General features: G+C 39.8%; 1 protein-coding gene across 1 annotated transcript; it reads right to left on the bottom strand.

Annotated features, from left to right (window-relative positions):
• Positions 1-429: 429 nt before the first annotated feature.
• Positions 430-18,112, bottom strand: dnmt1 (DNA (cytosine-5-)-methyltransferase 1). The gene is made up of 34 exons (XM_059559246.1): positions 17,932-18,112; positions 17,284-17,326; positions 16,234-16,341; positions 15,915-16,152; positions 15,720-15,792; positions 15,498-15,582; positions 15,386-15,423; positions 15,241-15,295; positions 15,079-15,162; positions 14,581-14,690; positions 14,370-14,488; positions 14,197-14,289; positions 13,958-14,109; positions 13,688-13,875; positions 12,001-12,184; positions 11,812-11,909; positions 10,449-10,599; positions 10,259-10,374; positions 9,981-10,179; positions 9,770-9,903; positions 9,514-9,693; positions 7,789-8,013; positions 6,590-6,782; positions 6,372-6,462; positions 5,947-6,078; positions 5,247-5,529; positions 5,006-5,151; positions 4,686-4,848; positions 4,420-4,597; positions 1,475-1,670; positions 1,236-1,399; positions 1,012-1,128; positions 838-925; positions 430-756 (listed from the first exon to the last, which is right to left on the bottom strand). The coding sequence occupies exons 1-34, from the start codon at positions 17,976-17,978 to the stop codon at positions 719-721; spliced, it is 4,509 nt and encodes a 1,502-aa protein (XP_059415229.1). The 5' UTR covers positions 17,979-18,112; the 3' UTR covers positions 430-718.
• Positions 18,113-23,694: the final 5,582 nt, after the last annotated feature.

Raw genomic sequence — 23,694 nt, 5'->3', positions numbered from 1 at the left:
ATCTGGGTTAGCAACTCTTCAGATGCTGCCTACAGCGTGAAGGACACCTGATACCCTAACGAGGGGCACTTACAGCATCTTAAGTATTGATGTTTAGAGTTCGATTATAGAGCTTGTAGCTTGGTTGTTTGGGTTTTATTTTTGCAGTAACTGCTTTGTAATCAGTAAAAATAAGAGTTGCAATTGCCGGTTAAAGACACGCCAACTAATATATATTTTTTACAGGCAGAAGATATTTAACTGAAGAATCCAAAAAAATTCACATTCTCCTCTCACCTACTTGTCTGTTAGGGTGCTTTTGCAAGTGTAACTTCCTTATTACAGAGGAGTGAGCTCACAATGCAGTAATTGAGAGCATGCCAAGAAATGTAAAAATAATTTGAGAGCATTTCCCTTGGGACCATTTACTGTAAGAAAAAAAAAAAAGTGGAAACCATTGAATAAGAGCTTTATTTGAAATATTACAACATATAAAAACTACACAGAATTTAATACCACTGTCTCAGAGTGGATAATTGCAAATACACTGTTAAAATCACATTTAGAAATTGATAAATCACATCACATAATGGCACACTGCACAGACTGTCCATTGAAATGCCACTGAAGTGGTCAGCTCCAGACCAGCTTATGGAGAAATGGAATGAGTTGAACGGGCCGATGCATCAAGATGGTCACAAACACAATGAAAATGTGCGGCGGTTTAATGGAGATGGCTTTAGTTGCAAACCTCCATCTTCTCCTGCTTCACAGGCTCTGTGGAAGAAGTTGAACAAGAGATTAAACTTCATTCTGATAGCGAGACCAAAAAGTACTTGATAAATTGAAAAAAGTCACCTGTAGCATTCTCCATCTTTCCTTGCACACACTTCTTGATTTCCAGGCCGATGGCTTTGGAGAGGGGTGGAGGCACAGCATTACCAACCTGAGAAACACAATGTCATGGATTAGTGATACTTTCCACCCCCACCAAAAATGAAGAAACTACCCATTTTAGCACAGGCATCATACCTGTCGGTGTTTGTCCAAGACGTTACCAAAAAAGCGGTAGGTGTCTGGGAATCCCTGGGAGCGTGCACATTCCCTGACACTCACCACACGGTGCTGCTCAGGGTGGAGAACACGTCCCTGTAAACACAGTTACCAGTATAAATCACAACAGGGTACAACTTTTATACCAATTAGTGTTGTTCCAACTCATTGTGACTTGTTAGCATATGGCATGTTTGCAATACCTGCTTGCCCATAGGCTCAGGATTGGTAACTGTGGTACTGAAGAACCCGTCCCATTCCAGACGGCCGTACAGACCAGCCCAATGATTGTGGCGATTACCCGTGTGAGGCAGACACCAGGGAATCAGGGTGTTGAACTGCCGGTCTGCAGGGTCACACGGTTTTCCTAGTGCAGGGACAACAACTGGTAAGTCAGGATTTCGATTTAAAAACTCTTATATTAAATAGAAGGAGGACTAACCCTCAGCACAGGAACACACTCCTCTCAGGGCACCAGTGCCACTGCGGCCATTCTTTTTGTCAGAGTGGGTGTAGCGAAGCTTTTTTGTCATGGTGCCATCCCGTAACCGCACCTCAATATTGGGCAGATCCCTCCAGTCAGAGCCAGGAGCCAGAGGAATGTGGCGCATGCGGGCTGCTACCAGGGCGCTCATGTCCTACAACACAAAACAATCCATTTAAAAACTGATACTTGTGGTTTGTTTGAAGTGCTTTTTCTCTTCACAAGACTTCACTTGACATTCAGAAGACTGAAACATACTTGTCATCCAGAGGTGTCAAGTAACGAAGTAACTTGTGATGAGTAGGCTATACAAACTTTGTCACTTGTTACTAGGGCTGAAGATCTTTCCCGACGGGTACGGGCTTAATTTAGATAATTTTACACGGACTCGGGCTTGCGCTCCAGTTTGGTAAATGAGTGAAAGTGAAATTCAGCCAAGTATGGTGACCCATACTCAGAATTCATGCTCTGCATTTAACCCATCCGAAGTGCACACACACAGAGCAGTGAACACAGACACTGTGAACACACACCCGGAGCAGTGGGCAGCCATTTATGCTGCGGCGCCCGGGAAGCAGTTGGGGGTTCGATGCCTTTGCTCAAGGGCACCCAAGTCATGGTATTGAGTGCTGTGCTGTACATGCACTCCCCCCACCTACAATTCCTGCCGTTCTAACCATTAGACCACAACTTTCCCCTTTTCCCCTGAGCGGTCATGTGATGAGTTTCGAATAGTGCGAGAAAGAAATGTGAAAATGTTATGGTGAGAAGGTGAAACGGAAGCTTGTCTCTGGTGATTACGTTTTGGTTGCCCCAGCATCTAAAGCAAAGTCTGATGTGTGGAAATGTTTTGAAGTTTTAAGTTTTGCTGGATGTTCCATTAGAGAGCACATGAACGTGCTGAAGCCATCTACAGTGGATTCAATCATTTTCCTCAACAAAAACATGTAGGCCTAGCCTAATCTTGGGGAGTAATGGTTTTAAAAATTATAACAAAATATTGAGTCTTAAATGCATAATGTAGACAGAAGGCTAATGTTGGCATTATTCTTTTATGTCAGCTGCTAGTGGCAAAGCAAATCCAGCGGAGCCTTTATCTTAATTTCGTTATTGCCAAATACCCATCTTAATTTAGAATTTAATTTAATTTGTTAAGAAAGAAGTGTTTTATTGGTGCGTTGGCCTATGCCTATTTAGAGTGCTGAGATGTTAATGTTACAGAGGACTTATTTTATTTTAGGCTATTCCAACTTCCAAGTGGTTTTAGTCTATGTTAGTCATGAATACAGTTAAAACATGTATAAATGATTCATTCTTGACAAAAGGCAAAAGAGCTGTATGTGTGCGCACATTTGAATAATGTCTGGCTGTAAACGGGTTCAGGCTTTTAAAAAGTTGTCAATCAAAATGTACTTGTCGGGCTCGGGCCAAAATCTGTCAGGCTCAGGTCCTGTCGGCCCTAACTTAAGGCATCCCAGATTTTTCAACATGAACATTTTAATATAATATTATAGTCATTATGGCCTTTAGAATTTTTTTTTGTTTTTTTTGGGTGGTGGGGTAGAGCACAATAGGCCCCTGTGGCACACCCTAGGGTTTTGTTCTTAATGGCTTTTTTTTTTTCTTACATTACTTTTATACTTTAAGTAGTTTTGAAACCAGTACTTACACTTTTACTTGAGTAAAAATTTTGAGTTGATACTTCAGCATCTACAAAAGTCTTTTTAAACCCTAGTATTTATACTTCTACTTGAGTAATGAATGTGAATATATTTGACACCAGTGTTGTCAACCAACTCTTTAAATGACATTAAGGGTTAGACAAGAGTTTTAGCGTGCCAGCTAACTTCCTGTAGGTTTCACAGGAAGTTTCTTAAAGAAAAAACTCTAAACCCAGTGTTGTTTTTACACTGGTCTTGCAAAGCCACTGATGAGTCACGTAACTGTTCCAAAGGTTAAAACACCAATGCCGTGTTTCCACCGAAATTACCCAGAACATTTGTACAAGGAACTTTTTTTCCCAGGAACATTTTTCTCCCAGACCTGTTGCTTTCTGTGTTTCCACCACGGTGTAAAGTACCGGGAAGATTAGGCAAATAGTCTGGTGACGTAGTTCTGCGCGCGTTTCTCAATACAAAGTACGCTGATTTTGGACGTGCATCCACTGTAGTTCAGACTTTGTGCGTTCGACTCGGGAGTGTGATGTCCGCGACGACGAAAATCCGGTAAATCTGCAAACAGCAGCGTACTTTATAACTTCAGTCAGCTGACCATAGCAACTGCAATTTTCCTCTCTGTATATTTACAATAAAACAAAATAGGATATCAAATACCACTGCCTCCTTTCGTTTTCATTTTAACATATAGATAATTTGAATACAGACCAAAGAAAACCTGTTAGATTTACCCCGCAGCTGAATTATATTTTATTTTTAACCTCTAAAGAGACATGAGAGCCAGCGGCACATATCAGAAGGTCAAGCCGAGGTGAGGCTGCTTCTCGGTGGATACATGATCACTGAGCTCTCGCTGATCGCGTGGAGCTGACCGTCTCGGAGATCGGCGAAACATTTTTAAATAGGCGCCGTCTTAAATAAACCACAGATTTGAGTTTTAAACTACATTCTTGTCTGAAATGCTTTTAAAATTACATTTCATGACACAATAACAGTAATATTTTGAAAATGTTGATCCGAATAAATGGTTGAACTCAACCAATGCTGCGTGAACTCAACCAATCAGCATGTTTAGCAGCCAAGTCCCGCCCCCGAAAGTTCCGGAACTTTGAAAAAGTACCACCTCGCCAGCAGGGACTTTCTGAGGGGCATTTTTTTTACCCTGAACTTTTAGTTCCTGGGTAAAGTTCCTGCGGTGGAAACGCGGCACAAGGTGGAGGAACTGACCTTACAGATGTGGTCCCTGAGGATGGGCTGGTACTGAGAGCCACGAATGTGCCTCTGGAACCAGGATTGTGGCTCGCCGTTATAGGAGATTTCCAGAGCTGCGGCTCCGTTACGGATCTCTGGGAGGTCAGACATCGTGTCCCGCACTGTGATGGTGCGATAAATGCCTCCGTTTCCACTGGACCAAAAAAAAAGTGTTAAGATCCGAGCAGAAACCAGAATTTGTTTAAGGTGAAAACACAACTGAGGTAACAACAAATGCTTACCGAGTGACATTGCTGACATATCTCTTCTCATCAACCACCACACTAAGAGAACAAGCACGTGGGGCAAACACATGCAGGGGTTCAGGGAAGCGGGGCAGCTTCTCACCCGGGGCTGCAGCCAGGATGATAGCCCTACGTCTGGTCTGGGCCACCCCATACTGCCCTGCCTACAAAAAAAAAAAAAAAAAAACCACAACATCACACATTAAAACAGATAATTAAACTTATTAAAAAGTGGGGAAAAATATTGCACTTAGTCCTTTGCTGAGAGAAAGCACCCTTGTGACCACATAACCACTTCATTATTACTTAAGTCTAACTTGCCTGTAGCACACCAAAGGTGCACTGGTAGCCCATGCGAACAAGACAGCGCAGTGTGAGCTTCAGGACCATGGAGCGCTTGAATGACACAAAGTTCCTCACGTTCTCCAGCAGGAAGAACTTGGGTCTGTAGTAGTCACAGTAACTGCAAGGAAATGGTACAATGGTAAACGCATCCAGCAGCATATCACCAAATAGGCAGGACAACCGTAGTATCACAGCAAGACTCATTCTGCAAACCTCAGATACGAAACAACCAATGAGTTCTTGAACTTCGAGTATGTGCGCGAGTTAAAGCGGTTCATTCCACTGAAGCCTTGGCAGGGCGGCCCACCGCAGAGCATCTCCACATCCCCCCTCTGCGGCAGCTTCTGTCCAAGAGCGTTTGTCTTCTCTCCAGACATTACTAGCTTCAATAGGACGTTACAGTCCTCTGTGAAGACTGTGGTGCCTGGGTTGTTCAACCTGAATGCCTGGGCAGCAGGATCCCACATCTCTATGGCCCAGTTTGTCTCAGAGATACCTGTTGTTTGGGAAAAGAAATGTATAAAACAACAGGGGTGCTCAAGAGTGGACTGTGGTCTGGTTCTCTACCCCAGCTTACGGTTTCTACATTCAAGCCTTTTCTGCTCCACGTGTGCTAAAGATTTAAAGCACTGAAGTTACAGGTTGAAACAGCTGTTTTTCCTATCATATAGGACTCCAAATAGCATTTTAAAAACATTGGACCATTTTTGTATTTTGCCTAGTATCTATTTAAAACAGACCACACTTTTCTCAAGTCTTTTTAAATCACAGCTGATTAAACTTGCTAAGTTTTTTTTGATTACTATTTTGACAGTTAAGAATACTTTTACGAAGTACATCACTGGGAAGGAAACTTTAACTGAAACCCCTGAAACAAAACATTTCCAGAAACCGGTTTGAATCGAAGGCCAACCTGCTTGATGGAAACCCTCAGACAGTCCACCACAGCCAGAGAACACATCCAGTGTGCGCAGTTTGGGGACTGTCGTCTCTTGTGGCACCTGATCCTGCGATTCCTGTGAGGCTGCTTTACCCTTCCCTTTACCTGCAGAGAGAAAATTTTTTAGCTTTTGTCATGATTTTTAAATACTGCATTCATGATGGGCAATTTCAAACCAAAGAAACAGAACGGAGAACTACAAAAAAGCACAACAACTACATAGAATAAGGCCAGGTCCACACCAATACGTTTTCATTTGAAAATGAAAAGCCTTTATTTTTAGGCTTTTTGCATGCACAGAAAGTTAATTTAAAGTTTTGTAATGTTTCTGTGTGGATGAGACACTTTTGGAAAACGCTAGTGTACAGAGTGCAAGTTTGCATAAAACTAATGGTTACCTTTCCCCTTTCCTTTCCCTTTGCCCTTATGCACTGCTGATCGGGCATGATTGGGAGGATCCTCAAAGCTCTTAGTCCTGGCATTATATGCCTAAAGAAAACAAACAAACATACCAATGCTTTATTGAAAGTTTTCCAGGTCAGCTGGGAAGAAAAATAGGTGCACCATGGCTCAATGCCACCATTTTTGCTCTGTAACACCCATCCCTTATCCTCACCTCTAGGAAATAAAAGCGATCAGGTCCTCTGGTCGAATAGTCCTGCACGCTTTCCACCAGGTCCTCTGCATACTCTACTTGACAGCGGCCCAGCACTTCTGCCATATTTACAGTCACCTCTTCATCGCTCCAGTAGAGCTGGTTTATGTCAGAATGGTAGGCACCTTTTGGTCCTTTATAAGTGTTTTCAGGCCTAAAAAGCAATGGTCATCATGAGAAATACTCTGGTAAGGTTTATATAGTGTTGTCACTGTACCAAAATTTCTGTATTCGGAACAGACACCAGTGAAAATCCACGGTTCTATTATTAACATGCTAAATTGTATCACTAAAAATAAAACCACTGTCATTCTTTATACTCATTTACAGTTTTGTTTAAAGTTTTTCTACAAGTAATACAATTATGAAAAACAATTTTATTTTGGTAAATAAAGGGGATTTGCTATTACAATTAAAACATGGAAGAAAGTGAGATTTTTTTTTATTTTTTTAAGTCGTTTCAACAGTAGTAAGCAGTATCACATACGTTCTAATAAATAGTAATATTTCTAGCACAATGCCTTCATGTAAAAAATAAGCTTATTTTGACAGGTTACCGTGAATACCTTTAAATTGACACTGGTTTTATTCAAATTAAACGGTAAAATGCTTGAAGTGACTCAGAACATTTCTGGTGATGTTTATGTCCTCATTGAAACGGCAGATGCTGAAATTACTGCAAGCGTCACACGCTTCAATCTATGCAGTAAACAAACCCGCACATCTCTGCCATTCATTCACTGCAGAACATGCAGGATTCATATTTCAACCAACTTTTGCGGCTTAACATTTACAGATACTGGTCCATACGGAGATTTGATTGGATTAATTTGTGCTAACTTTGACAAATTCCGTGACTGTCCATATTAAAATCTAAGTTTCATTTTCACGATTGGATTTTGTCTGTGTTTTCAGTCTCGCGGAAATCATAGCACTGTATGCATCAAGAACCGGTTCGACCGGGTCCTCGGTACCACCGGTACTTAAAGAAACCTGGTACGGTCACATTTTCATTTTTTTGTCCCGGCTTGGTACTGAAGTAGTGGGTCTTTTGACAGCACTTTTATATACAGCCTTCATGGAAACTTCATGCTAAAGGCTGTACTTCAGGAAACTGATGTTAGCCAAGTAACCTGCTTAAGAGGAAGAAAATTAGTCACCTGTACAATTTATAGATGCGCAATTTGATCTCCGTTCTGTCTGGCTTTCCATCACAGCGTCTGTTGCAATAGATTTCTTTGATGCGCCCAATACGGAAGGGCTGTGGTGCGTCTAGGTTTGAGCCCTTAATGTAGTCTGAGGACTTCCTATAGTATTCTGGGTACAGATCTTCATCAACATCATCCTTCCTGTGAGAACGCTTCACTGGGCTTGCAGCCTTCACCCTAAAAAACAATGAATCTTTAATAAAACCACTCTCAATATGGTTGCAGCTAGAAGGGATACAGCTCTGACCGGACACTAAATGAAAATGTAAACATTTTCTACCTATTAGATCAGTGGTTCCCAAACTTTTCCATTCCACGACCCACCTAGACAAGTGTAATATATTTCACGACCCACCAAAATATTAAAAAAAAAAAAAAAACAACGAGTGAAATTACTTTAAACCTAATCTTACTTAAAATTTTTATGACAGAAATTAAGTATTTAAGAAAAATAACCATTTTATTTTAGAGTACAACTGAAAATTTCACTACAAATTTACAAGTTTTAATTTTTGTTTACTGGCGTTAAAATATGTAGTGTCCATAAAAACGTGAAGCAGGCTCACTCCAGTGAAGTGTGATCTGCGCTGCTGTGTTTTGTTGCATTCATGATCCTTCCGTGTGTGTCGGCGAGAACGGAGCACAATCCAACACTTTTTTAGAAAAGCATAAGAAGCAAAGCAGAACTATCTAAAACAGTTTGGAGATTAAAATAATTGTGAAATAGGTAAAAAAAGACCGATTGAACCTTTTAATGACATTGCTCTGAGACCTTCAAAACACGCAACGCACACGGACTTAATTGCAATTTGAAAATCACACTAAGGATATTGCAGTTCATTATTAATGTTGGTGGGCTATATCGTTGTGATGAGTGGGTTCCCAGTTCCCGCCTCCTTCTTCCTGTGATTGTGAAGATTTTAATGTTTTACACTGGTGCCGAAGCCAGGGAGGAAGGAGGGGCGCGCTGCCGAAGATCCTTCGCCGCTGGGGTGAATCCGCAGTGCCATCGAGCAGGGCGAAGGAGTCTGCCGCCGAGGGTGCTCGATGTGGTGGGCTGGAGTGAGTTGCCGGGGGGGGGGGGGGGCGAACTCACTCCAGCCCACCGCCTCGATGACTCCTTCGTGGAAAGAGGTGGGAACCGGCGGACAATCAAACAAAGTTTTAATAACCAAATAAACACAAAACAGCGCGACAGCCCCTCTCGGATGACTGCCGTGCACAAATAAAAAACAAACACAAAATAAAACCCAGGCCTGGTCCTCTCTCGTCCTTCACTGTCATCGCTCCTCTTTTGTATCTTTCCGATCTCCTCCGTGGTTCTTGAGACCGGTGAGTGTTGCTCATTTCCCAATCACTCCACCGGCCTAGCTCTGTTCCCATGGCACTAGGCCCCGCCCCACTCGTCACATTCGTGCAGCCCTAGACTGAACTGTGTTAGTGTCTGTGTGTCATTGAAACGCAAAATTAGCTGCAGCCAAGTGACTTTGTGCGACCCACCTTGTTCCATTCCGTGACCCACGAGTGGGTCGCGACCCACAGTTTGAAAACCCCTGTATTAGATTGTGTTATCAACCATATAATTGTACAGGGTAACAAGTTATGCTATATTGATGTGCACACGCCCAGTAGCTGCAGCGGTCTCCCTTCTAGCTTTAAATTATAATAAAAGATTACCCAAAATTAAAGGCCTCTGGGGGAAGATAGACACTGTCCCCTACTCTGTACTGCTCGCCCTTCAGGGTTGCCAAACCATAGAAGACTTTAGAGTCGCTCTCCTCATCCTCCAGGGGTTCACAGACACTAGGCACTTCCTGAACATCTCGTTCCTTATTCCTTACGCAGCTGGCACAGAACCTGCCATAAAACATGTTTAAATGAATGCACAGAAAAACAGATCGGTCAGAAAGACAAGGTCTTAAGGGGCGCTCACTTATACTTGTGGTCCTCTGACGGTGTGACCTTAGGAGGAGACTCGAAGCGAGCACAATCGCCATCATACAAGAGCTGATAGAAGAAGCTTTTGCCATCATCTTCAATCACTTTAATGTCATCATCCATTCCACCCTGAAAGCATACAATTATTAAATACCTCCCGTCCAGTTTGCTACAGACAAATGTAGAGCAGATTTCAGCGTCTGTACCTCCATGAACCAGTTTTCAGATGGAGCCTTGTAGAGGACATTGACCTTGCCTTGGACGAAACTCAGCTGCATATCTTCACACTCATCCACAAGGAAGAGCTCAAGAGGGTCCGATGACTCCCCAAGAACCGTATCAGTACCACGGCAAAACCAGTGCGCATGAAACATCTTCTCACCATCCTCCCACAACGCAGTGATCCTAGAATCACAGGCAAGACGTTGGCTTAATTTAAGGCAATATGGTGCCAAGAACCCAGATTTGCTTCGATAAAGGTTACCTGGCCAAGTAGAGGGGATGTGACGGGTCAGCAGGGCTGACAGACACACAGTCTCCCACCTCGACTATCTCATTCTCCACACACACTTTCATGTAGTACTCCTTCCTTCCATCAGTCTGAAAGGACAACATCAATACTTCAAGTCCAGGAAAAGCACATCCAGGTTCTTATTGTATGAAAGATCACATACCTTGATGGACTCGCCCACCCAGCTGATCTTATTCTTTGTCTGTTTTTTCTTCTTTGCCTGAGACATTTTCTTTGTCTCCTTAACCGGCAACACTTCCTCCTCATCCATATTCTCATCGTCCTCCGCTTCTTTCACTGCCAGGTTGGGACATCTGGACAGGGGACATTAGGATGGATTAAGATTTTTTTTTACTCCTTCCTGAGCAGATGTGTTGCTAAAGCAAAATCAAAGTATAAATTCTTGCAGCATCTGTCCTGTAAGAACAGACACATCACTTTGAATTTAATGTTTTTCCACAATTTTAATTTTAGAAATTGAGGAATTGAATGGAAGTATTACTAAATGTTCAAATTAGACACTGACAATGCCAAATGATAAGAGTAAAAGAAATGATCCGACCGCATGTTGGCGCACGTGTAGCACATGCATTTCGCTAAGTGAGATTCACAAAGAATTTGCTTGTGTTGACACATTTCATGCATGAGATGCTGCAAGATACGCAAGCGCAACAGTCAAACAGTCCATGTTTACATAGAAAAAAAAAAAAGAGAACAAAAACCTGTAACTACTGCATGTGTGATATTTCATAGCAACATGTGACCAACTGAAAGCTGCAGTTGTTTAGACCGAACATTTATGTTCAAGTCTAATGGTCTTATACCTTCAGTCATTGAACTGCCTTGACATTTGAGAATTTTTTTTAAAGCTTTTTCCTCATTTCTGAACGCATGACCCTGTATAAGATAAAGTTTTTACAAGATGTAGTTGTAGTTCATGCATTTCTGCCAAGATACTTAACAGGTGATTTGTTTAACATTTAAATCATGTTCACAACACCGTGTGGTGCACTTGGAATAGAATTATTTAAATAGACTAATAAAAAGTTGAATTTTGTAGTTATGTTTTCAAGTTGACTATTTGAATCGAGAAAAAAAAAAAAAAAAAAAAACCTTTTGCCCTGCCCGAACTACAAAATCTCAGCAAATTGGCATCCACGTGTGTGTGTGTGTGTGTGTGTGTGTGTGTGTGTGAGATATATAGATATATATATATATATATATATATATATATATATATATATATATATATATATATATATATATATATACACACACACTCACACTTATATATTATGTAAAATCAAATAAATTTTGAAAGAACAGGTCAACTGAATTTGTAGCCAAGACGAGGAATGGAGTGAGGAAACGGTCCAAAACAAACAGTCATGTTGGTCTCAATTCAGAAACCAGCTCTGACCAGTGTCTGACAATTAGTCTCATTTCACAACACATGGAAACAATACTACATTTTTTGCCAAGCAGAATGATTACGCAAGACAGGCGACTGCCCAGAGTTAGCATACCTCCTCTTCTGACAGGCCTGTTTACTTCTGCCACTGCCTCCAAATTTGATCATATCCTTACAGGCTGAACACTTGCCACAATCCGGTGCTTGACACACCTGAAAAATAAAGAAATGATGCCCGTCTGGGTCCCATTGACATTGCAGGCATAGTTTTGTAGCAATAAAAGGCTATTTTTGGACAACTGACCTCACAGACGCCACAACGGTGTCTCTTCACACCACCTCCATCTTTATTGTTCTGGTCAATCTGATCAGAGAAAAATGTATCAAAGATTAGATAGACCAGTTTAGTGGTGGTGGCTTTAGTTGGGCCCTTGCTGTCCTTTTCAATCTTGGTGGGATGACGGATGGCTTGTCTTCGGGCTGCTCTCCTGAAGAACAAAATAAATGTAATGAGCTGCAAATACACCATTTAGATACACAGAGACCACTAACAGCCAATGAAAAATGGAGCCATGCTTGAAATATGTATGGATGTCACAGGACAATGAACAGATTGACAGTCTGTCAAATTTCTCACTTCCAAAATTGGTTTTTAAGATCAGAGCAAATCGGCTCCATGCTTCACAGAACAAGGACATCTTATTCAACATCAGTTCTTTCAGAGGCTTAGTTTTTCCTAAATGGGCAACTTGTAAATTCAAACAATGGGAGCTCAAATTAACATCTGTTATGCAGAGCCATGCAAGTCAGGGAGGAAGAGGAAAAAAAAGCTATGGAAAAATGTTCTTGCTCTCATTACCCACCCCTTTCAGCTAGTGAAGCAGTTTACCACCAACACAGGCTACTGCAGTTGAGCGTATGGGGAAAATAAATAAACCAAGCCACACACTCTGCAGAAACATCAGGCTTTACATACCAGTACAGCTGCCTGCTGCGTTTGGAAAGGTTAGAGGATAATTAGAAACATAAGGAGATCATGCAACAAGCACAAGTGAACCTTAGCATCCCAACAAACCAATGAACGATTCTACCATAGCTTCAAGAAATGGTTTACATGTCAAAAGAAAACTATTCAAACATTCATCCACTTTACTAAAAGGTAAACTGATTGAACCCAGTGCATTATGGGCGTTGAAGTTCCCCCATCTTTCACCACAGTGCTTTTTGGTATGTAGCACTGATGTTTAAATGGCACACAGCCAACTTCTCGGGATATCTAGAAATCTTTTAAGCACAAATTTAAGACATTACGACCTGCACAAAAAAATGTATATCATACGAGCAGGGTAGGTCAACATCTATGGTAACATAACTAACAATAACTGTAAATAAAATAAGATATGGGTGAGAAAAAAACCTTACATTCAGACTTTTGGAAGAGTAAAAAGAAAAAAGTTTTATTAAAACAATTGTCAATTAAATAACACTTACTATCTTAGATGAGACTTTAATTATCTTGTCAGTTCACATTTACAGCTCTGTGTGTTTGCCACGTAAAACTAGGTTGATTTTCACATTGGTCTAAAACAGCAGACATCTCATTGAAAATGCTAATTAATTCTCTGCCTGTATGTGGAGCTTTTGGAACGACAAATATAGCCATTAACACGCCAATAATCACCTTTGCTTGCCAATTTATCAAAGTTTCATTAGCATTGGATATCCAGGTCCATAGAGAATATTAAACCATTAGCGGGCCCTTTGCATCTCATCTAAGAACAGAAACCCCCATCATTAAAGCTGCACACATCTGCAAATCTTTAGTGGCATTACTCTAAGGACTATATTAAACGTTCCAGGCCATTAAAAAAAATCCTTTAAGAGCATAGACTTTCTAGGCACACGGTTCTTTTAATTAAAAGCAGTCCACATTATATCGTCGTTCAGTGCTGATAAATGATAACATCGAAAAGTTTCACTATGAAACTCACCTCTTGCCCAAGGTCACACCAGCCAGCTTGATCAAGTCTCTCATACAGGGAGTGACGATAATGGGCTGCTCGTCTGAGTCTCCAGCCTCATCATAACTCTCCATCTGCTCCACCACAAACTGGGCATGGCGCAGAAGTGTGTCCTCGGTGAAGCGGTTGAAGTTAAGCCCAGCAGGTGGAACAGTAGTCTAAAGACATGAAGGAACATGTCAGCACCCGCTACCAATGGGACCAAATGTTCACACACTAAGACAATGTCAATCAGCTCACCTCAATTTTGTTTAGCAGATCCTCATATGTGGCATCTTGGTTCTTCTGGAGAAATTCAACCACAATCTTGCTCATGTAGATCTTCTCCTGCATCAGAGCAAAAATGGGAGAGTACTCCTCACTGGGGTCCATTAGGATGTAGTCAGCAAATGCTGTGGAGAAGAAATAAAACTGGTTGGATCTCCTGTGCATGGACTAATCTGACTAGGATGAGACTGATTCCTTCAGGAAATACTGACCTGTGGTAAAGCCAATTAAAGCCTTCTCTCCACCATCAAAACCAGTGATCCACCAAGCATTGATGGGACCAAGCTTTTTGGCAGGAACCCCACCTAAAGAGAATTGCAAACAATTTAATCTACACTTAACCCTAAAATGGCTTGTGTTCACTGTAAAGAAACTTGGGACATACCATCCATGCATGGGTTGTCATCGTAGATGGGCTTTACGGAACAACTAAAGTACAGCTCCACATTTTTCTCAATGAGGCCAGAGTCAAATGGACACAGGTGTCCATGCTTATCATACACACTGTGAATGAGAATTGTAATGTCAGTCAAAATTTTTTTTTAGAAAAACAAAAACACCAATACCATTCAGAACTACGCATTTCTCCTCATTACCTGAAGTTAGTAATCTTGTGCTGGGGCAGATCTTCATAGCTTTCAAAACCATCTTCATTTGCATCAAAGAGGGACAGACGCTCATCAGTCAACATCTCTGGTTCATCCAACTACCAGAGACAAATCATGTTCAATATTATTTCTGCAAAAGCATTACTCAACCGAGTCACAAATTTGTATTTACCCAGCCTCATGTTGTTCCAAACCTGTATGAGTTTTTGTTGTTGAACATGAATATTTAGAAGAATGCTTGTAATAAAACAGTTGATGCCCCCCCCCCCCCATTGACTTCCATAGTAAATTTTCCCCTAATATGAAAGTCAATGAGAACCAACAAATGTTTGGTTCTTCAAAATGTTCAACAAACACCACGACGAGTGAGTAAATGACAAATTTTAATTTTGGGGTGAACCATTCCTTTATATACCCAATTAAAGAGACATTGATTGGCAGCATTCAAACAAACACTACATAACATCAAGGCATAACAAAACTCACAGCATCATCAGGATCTCCCTGGAAGAACTTGAGGTCTGAATCATCCAGGTACTGCCTGCAGTTGGGACATTTTGGTGGAGGGGTCTAAAATGCAGATTAATGAGATTCATTTGGTGCATTAAAATAAGCAGCGGCATGAATGGGGAATGAAATGAGCGTCACCTTGGCTGCGGACACTGGCTTGATTTTGCCATTAGTAGTGTTCTCAGTATCAGGCCTGAAAAGGTAGAGATAGGATTTATATTAACCTCACAGGTTCATTACATTGGGAGAAAACCTGGTTTAATTGGACTAACGTGGAACTCACTTTTCAGCTTCTGTTTTAAGGCGTTTCTCCTCATGGATCTTAACCAGGTGAAGAAAAAAATTCTTATTAAAATATTTCCATCTTAAAACCGCATTAACCATCAAAACCGTACCTCCTCTGTAATATCTTCCTCAGGCTTCACTTCTGCCTCACCATTTGTGGCTTCTCCATTCAACTCATCGGACTTGCGTTTTGGGCTATTGAAAGAAGGTACAACACCCATTTATAAAGTGACCAAAGACACAAGAGCGATCGGATTTCAACAGCTAAAGCACAAAACTGCCATTTCACATCAGATATACACAAGAGGACAACACTTAAATTGTTGACTTACACTCTAGAGAACATGGAGAGGATAGTTGGCTGTTTTCCAGAGTTGCGCGTGACCCTGGTACTGGCTGGAGATTCTGTGAGGGAATAAAATGCATCATTTATAAAAGACTAAATATTCTGCATCCAGCACACAATGTAGAGATGCAGCTGTTGTAACCTATAGAGTAATTAAAAGCCATAAAAGCATGCAACTCACTCTTGGGCTCAGAGTCTGCTTTACTGCGACGGCCGCCCCTTCCCTTCGGGGCGCTGGGAGACTTTATAGCATCTCCATCCTCCTGAGTATCCATGGCTCCCTCCTGCTCGCCCTCATCTTTGTGAGACCCATTTTCAGAGAAGCCGTTTGAATGTCTGTTCTGCTCCACTCCTACATCCTCCTTGACAACTCCCAGAGCTTTCTTCAGCACGGCCTTCACCTCTGACGTGTAAACCTCCTGAAGAGAAGAGACACTCAAGTTGAAGCACAAGTTCTCACCTGCTGTAGACAGGAGAACTGAAAGGGCAGCGTAACTCACAGTGGAAAGCTCGGAGCTCTTTAACTTGTCCTCAAGGATTTTGAGCTGGTCCTGAGTATCAGCGAGCAGGAACTCCTGCAGTAACCTGAGCTTCTCCTTTACACACTCCTACACAATGAAGAAAGAAAACAGAGCAGTCAAGCTACAAAAATGTTGAATAAACTTGGCAGATGCTTTAAATCAAGCATTCAAGTTACACGTTACATTTTATCAGTTCTTGCTTTCCTTGGAAATCAAACCCATTAACTTAGCATTGCCTTGTTTGACTGTTTAAGCTACAGGAAAGCCTAAGAAACTCTACAAAAAGTTTACAACACTCCACACATAAATCTAAGGCATGTTTCTTGTTATCTTTTGATATAGATGTTGGATTGAAAAAAAAGAAAATTGTGCCTTGAAGATTTGATCAAAAATAAATAAGTATGTGCTGGACCAGATGAACAGTGCCGACCAAAATTGTTAGAACAACTGGCATATTTAAGAGGATTAAGTTGATTGTTGAATTGGCCATTACAATTCCCATAAAACGAACTATTGCCAGAACTACCGGTGATGGAAGGAATTTGCTATAACATTGAAAATGACGAACTGGCCCCTCAAAATCCAGACCTTGACCCCATCGAGAAAATTTGTGGCAAGTTGGAAAATAAACTGACAGCTCTATTGTACATTCAAAGGAAAACCTTTGGCTTAGGTTGCAGAAGTCATGAGATCACATTAGTGTTAGAGTTCTCAGGAAATATATTGACATGAACGCCAGAAAGACATGCTTCTGTAATTACTGCACAAGGTGGGCATATCAAATATTAGACTCAAAAGTGGATAAAAACAGTACGACTCACTTATTCTGATATTTGTTGTGCACAGAGCAACCATCTGCACGTTTCACAAATATTATGTAATAAAATCATTTGAGGCAAAAAAATATATAATATTTTCAGATCTGTCACGTGTTGTTAAATTATTAACTTAGAATACATGAAGAGCATATTTTGGCAGATTTCTGCCAGAGAGAACGTTTAACGTTAGGTTAAAACCAACAACCCTCACCTCATCTGACAAACTGTCTCCACCTTCATCCAGCACCTGCAGCCTGGGAAAATGCAGGTAAATATCTCATTAACATTATACAGCACACAACATCAAAAACACTCGACACGCAATAAACATTTTACAGGTTAACATTGAATCGTAACAGTTTTATCTACAGCTGACGGTCTTTCCGCTATTATGGGATTACGCAAGTAAACATACACGCACGCATGCAAAGTCTGTGTTATTTTGTTATTAACATGACTTTTGATCATCCTGTTGTCAATCAACAAACGTTACACTAAACGCAGGGTGTGTCTTTAGACCTGTGGTGGGACAGGAGGCGGGCAGAGATATACTAGGACACATGTGTATTTGGCGCCAAATGCAGTGGGACTGACACCTGCGAGTCCGTTCGTATCAAAACAACCAGCCGCCGCGTGTTTAACCAGCCGCGCTCGAGCTGATGGCGGGTAACCTCACAGCATTTGTAGCACGGCTAAATGCTAACCAGATTAAAAACGTAACCTGTTTTACATCTCCAAACAGCACATCAAACAGCGGCTGTTATGTGACGTGATCAACGTGTAACAAAGCCCGCGGATGCCCAAACCATGAAACACAGCCCGTCGTTAGAGTTGCATAAATGCAAATACAGCACCGTACCGTTCCTTGACATCCTCTGGCAAAGACAATGAGGTCCTGGTAGGCATTTCAAGTTCGAGTTTGATCAAAGAAAGTGACTATTTAAAAACACAATTTAAAACAACAACAGATAAAAGCGGCGATAGAGATCTGACAGTGCCAACAGCAGCGCTCACTGGAGGGGCTTTATGAATTGTCGCTAGCAGCTGAAAAATACGCGCGGGCCGCTTTTTCGCGCGGAAACGCGGGTGAGTTGGACGCTACCAACATTATAAAACACGAGGGTCGATTGTGTCAAAGGAGTTGTGCGTTTCTAGTTTGTTTTTAAAACTATTCAGATACATTACTTTAAGTATATGTAAAACATATTAGTATTACGAAATATAAAGTTCAAGAGTAAAGAAATATGAGATCTTAATTTGTTTTCAAGGATTTATTTCGTGTGCACCCCTTCTGCGGCTTCGGAGACTCAACTTATATGGGATGTACCAAATTTTGCTTTGCCTCAGGGGTGCAAATTCACTTCTCATTTTCATTAACATTCTATTATGCATAAAAAACACATGCAACACTGATAGGAACACTGACATAAAAATAAATAAACAAATAAAAAAAATCACCGACACAGCATTTCAAAATTGTTACTTTTTTTGTAAAATATAAATTCATTTCATTTTTTATGAATGCTTAGAGTATTACAACATCATTATAGTACCTTTTTTAACATTTGAATTTTTAATTTAGTGCAATATTTTGTCATTGCATCATTTTATTGTCATTTTCACTAGCAACTGTTTACCTAAGTCCACTGTTATCCCACCGGTCACTATTGTGACCATCAACACGTTTACTCATTCTATGACCACACTCAACAAAACTAAATATATGTGCATGCATATATTAATAATAGACACCCTGAAGATCATGTGTACCACAAATCTTTGTCAGACACTTTACTAGCCTTTAGTTTTGGAGCTTTGATGCAGCCTTCTTCTCAAGGTGCAAACTGGAAGCTGCTCTGGTCATGTGACAATTTGCACCAATGAAACTGCACATATTTAATTGAGACCCTTTATTTTTTTCCATATTTGCAGGAAGTACACTAAAACATCAGTCAGTAAGGTTTTTAGAGCTTTATAATTTAACCTTTTTTTTACAGTCACTTTTGTGACCGGTGGGATTAAACGGGTTAACTCTTCCAGTGCAAATATTTAACATCGCTGCTGTTCTGAAATATTCGGGCGGAGCACACATGAATATTTACGAGTTTCCTGTTTCGCAGCGACTCTGTAAATATCATAGACAGTAAAAGAAATGGACACAGCGACCCCATTGGATTCAATGGAGAAAAATGAAGTCAATTAGAAGCACGCACTTCCTGGGGGTCGGGCGTACTGCGCAGACTCAAACTGAGCTTGATGACGTAGATGTCACGTGAGCAACCTGTACGTCTTCTAATCGCCGTGCCAAGAGAAATCTGAATCACCCACCGAATCTTGCAGAGAAGGCGAGCGTCAACAGGAGCAAATTTTGGTAAGTATTCTGATTAATTATCTCCCTTGACTTTATGCCTCCACGTCCCCTCGATTGCCTCATAGACAGTAAAAGATTGCCTGCGAGCTTCTCTTCCTGTCCATACGGTAATTTCTCTACTGTGCGACAGAGAGTCGCTGGTTATGACGCAATCGTTAGCCTATTTTTTATAAAAACTGCTTCTACGGGACCATAACGTAAGATAGAAGGTAACTGAGCTTTTTATACATTTTTGTGTTTCTTTAGAAATAATTAATGGACAAATGGAGTATTTAAACGCCTCATATGTAAAGTATTTCGCTGTAAAGTTAGACGCCAAAATGAATGGGAGTCAATGGAATGCTAACAGCAGGTGGGGGTCCGCTAGCCAATGGCGGCGCCCAGGGGTGCTTCAAAAAAATATGAAACCCTGCCCCCCTGATAAATATAAGTGCATTTTCACTGAAACAAAAACGATTTTCAAAAAGGTATGTTTCAGCGTATAATTACATAATGCTTAGTGTATTGTTGTTTTTATTATTATTGTTAATATGCAAAAAAAATAAAATAAAATAAATTATAGATTGTTTCATGGTTAGTGATTGTCCTAATGATTTACCTGAGGTAGGCTATACCCCAAGTAAGCGAGCCTACAACTATTAAGCATTTTTTTAAATAATATTCTTATTTTACCTGGAGACTGCCTAAAATGTTTCGTTTAATAACTGCCAAAATCTATCTGTTGTGCCATAATAAAATTTGTTATGATTATTCTGTGCCATTCCTAATCTCATAAACTGCATTGTGGTGCACTTTGAGATGAATTTGAGATTCAGATGAAAATCAAATGTGTGTCGTTCAAGATGTGAAATAAGCAACCTTGCAGTACTTTAACAATGTTTTACTTCTATCCTACAAACTTATAACAATTAAAATGTCTTATATATTTTAATAAGAAATGGCTAAACCATCACATACAGTAATTTGCATATTTTCATTTCAAAGATAAAAGTAGATTGCTCTTGCTGATTAAAGACAGCAACTGATTTGGTGTTAAAAGTTTTATTAACAGATGTGGTGAAGTAATTACATAAATGACATTTACAACACACCTGTTTAAATATAAAATTCATGGTCATATAAAAAAAAAAAAAAACAGGTGAAAGCTACACAAGTGTCTACTTTGTACAGGTGTTTAGGCCTACTGATCAACACAAGCAAGCACATGTCATAGGATTTCTGTGGTCAGTAATATCTCTTATGAATATAATCCCCAATCACTTGACTGGCTCTATCTCTATCTCTCTCTCCTCTCCACCTGTAGCTGGTGTGTGGTTGTCCTGGGGCTGCCGTCTCGTCATCCAGGTGGATGCTGCACGCTGCTGGAGGTTTAGGTATTGTAAAGCGCTTTGGGTTTATAACAATACACAAAAGAGCGCTATATAAAGTGCATCATACATTAATCTAAAACTTGTTATAAATTTCCATATAAACAACAAATGTCAAATAGAGATTTATACTCCACAAACAAACTCAATGAAGTCAGTCTAAATGTCAGGAGAAAAAACATGCTTCCAAATCAATGGGACCAGACTGTTTAAACCCACTGCAGAATAAGGCATTCAAGAATGACCCACATGTTTTTAATATGAGTAGAATATCTTATTTTTTGCATATATATATATATATATCTTAAACATATATCAGATGTTCTTTTAAATGTTGTAATGGTTCTTTTAAGAACTGTTCACTCTCATTCTTCTATGACACTGCATACTTTTAATAGCAAAACAGATGAATATAAGAAAATATTTAACAGCATGCTGGCTCATTGACTTGTAGCGTATTCTAATAACGATAGGTTATTGACTAAACACATATAACACAGGAAACAATTTATAACATTTTGTGCACAAACGAACAATTATATTCTAAGTTTGCTTAACTTCGTTCGAAGCTGAAACGTAATTACCTTGTTGAAAAGTAATATTTTCGCTTTTACGCGAAACAGGAAACTCATGAATATTCATGTTTACTCCGCCCAGTGACACCAAACGTCGGATTGAAATCTGACACCGAGTCGACCGGTTCAATTGGTTTATTTAAATTAATTTAATGTGTTTTTTAGATCGTATTCGTATTTAGAATGTATTTGAATTGCAGTGTTATGTTACTTAAATAAATAATAAATAATGTAAACATTTAATAAAGTATACAAATGAGTTTTAAACAAACTTTAAAATAAAGGTACCTAAAGATCAATACAAAATAAAATTAACCCTAAATTATAGAAATACAGTAACAGTGGCATTTCCAGCATGCCTATTCTGAAAGTGTTCACTTTGTTCAAATGTGTCGTAATTCTAATTTACATTACTTATTTTCAGTAATAATTACATTTATCATAAACCAAAATCATAACATCTACATATGCAAATATAGCATAACTCAATAATAAAGAAATAAAGTTAACAAGCATGTTAGTTTATATTTTATTTTAGACTACTCTATTTGTTGTTATTTTGTGGCCAAAAGCAAATGTTGTATTATATCCAACTGTATTAACATTTTGTAAACAATTCAAGAAAAAAATATGTAAATAAAAATTTCTATTTTAAATCAAATTCATTCTATCTATCTATATTAAAAACATTACACCAGAAATATAATTAAGAAATGAAGATATACTTCAGCGGCATATTTTTCTTACTTTCTTTTTCTCTTTTTTTTTTTTTTTACCTCCTCATGTGATATGGCATGACGGGACAAAACAAAGTTCATCAAGGGGCAACACTGGCCCTGGTTTTGGGCATCTCTGCTTTAAAATAACTTACAATAGTTTGACAAAATCATTCTCATCCTATGATTATAAAAATATAATCTTTATCCCACAGATGGCGCAAGAGGCCAGTATATATATATATTTTTTTACATAACGTTATAATCATTTCTTTGTCCGACCACAAGGTGTCACTGCTGTACAGCAGATGTAGTTACTGCTATGGGTGAGCGTCTTCTCAGCCCAAACGTGTTCTCACATACCGGGTGGAGTGGGAGTACAGAATGGTCATTAATCACAAAGACTGTACTGAAAACAACTATATATGTTTGCAGCGGTTTAGTATGGCTGATGTCACTTCCTGCTAACTCTTGGCCATATTCCCAGCTGTGTTATATCCCAGGGCGGATTGCTGTTCCCACTCAGGAATTCTAGATGTTTGACGACAACCAGGCCAGACCACCCTTAAGCCCACTCAGTCAGAGTTCACAATCTTTTTTTTTTTTTAAAGGTCATGCCGACCCAGTCAATGGCCTCCCAGAGACCCCTTTCCCATAATGCCATTCCTATTGATCTCTCATTACACTCCCTTCTTTCCTATAAAACCCTTTGGCTAAACATCTGCTCTCCCACAAAACTTTGAAACTGGCACTTATTGGACTGTCAGAAAACCAGGCCAGCAGTTCCAAGCAATATTGTTAGCAAACAGATTCATGTCCTAGCGAGTCGGGCCTTAACCATGTTCGTGCATGTTAGCATTTAGTTTCCCTTTTTTGTCTAGTCAGATTTCTGTAATATGTGGGATAAAGTTCTTGTGTTCAGTTTGAAACTCAATACTGTGTAGGACTGAAATTCAAAACAAATTACATAGTGGCATTAATCACTTCTGTGCCACGCACTAAACAACCAGTTCAGAAGTTACACTTTTTGGTGTATGCTAATTGCTAAAAGCATGTGTGAAACCATAGAGATATTTTCAGCTGCAACCTTACCAAATATAAACCGAGAACAACAACTAATGACACATTTTTTATTTTTTTTGTACTGAATTTCTTTTTATTAAAAAAAGGAATGAACTAATGTGTATGTACCTGCATTAGTGTTTGGGATTGTACCGATTTAGCACAGGTAGCTTGCTACTAAAACACAAGGCTATTGCACACAAGACATTCTAGACGTATACGCAATACATACTGTACACAGATACATACATACATACATACTTTCATATATTTATCATATAAAACAAACATTGTTACACAGGGTAGGCAATGTTTTACATTGAACTGAGTAATAGGGATGCTCACACAGGCTTAAACTCTTCATGCATTAAAAAAAAGAAAGGAAGAAAAACAAAATACATTAGGCCGGTATTGGAAGAGCTGCCAAAGTGCTTTCTCTGATGAACTAAGGCGATCAGCAGAGGAAACTAAAACATGCTGGGATTAAACGGCGAACGATTGTGCGAGTGAAAGTGTTGGACTGATGACATA

The sequence above is a fragment of the Carassius carassius genome, chromosome 1, assembly GCF_963082965.1.
Source record: "Carassius carassius chromosome 1, fCarCar2.1, whole genome shotgun sequence".
Taxonomy (NCBI): domain Eukaryota; kingdom Metazoa; phylum Chordata; class Actinopteri; order Cypriniformes; family Cyprinidae; genus Carassius; species Carassius carassius.
The sequence above is the reverse complement of the archived record's forward strand: the minus strand, read 5'-3'. Positions and strand labels throughout refer to the sequence as shown.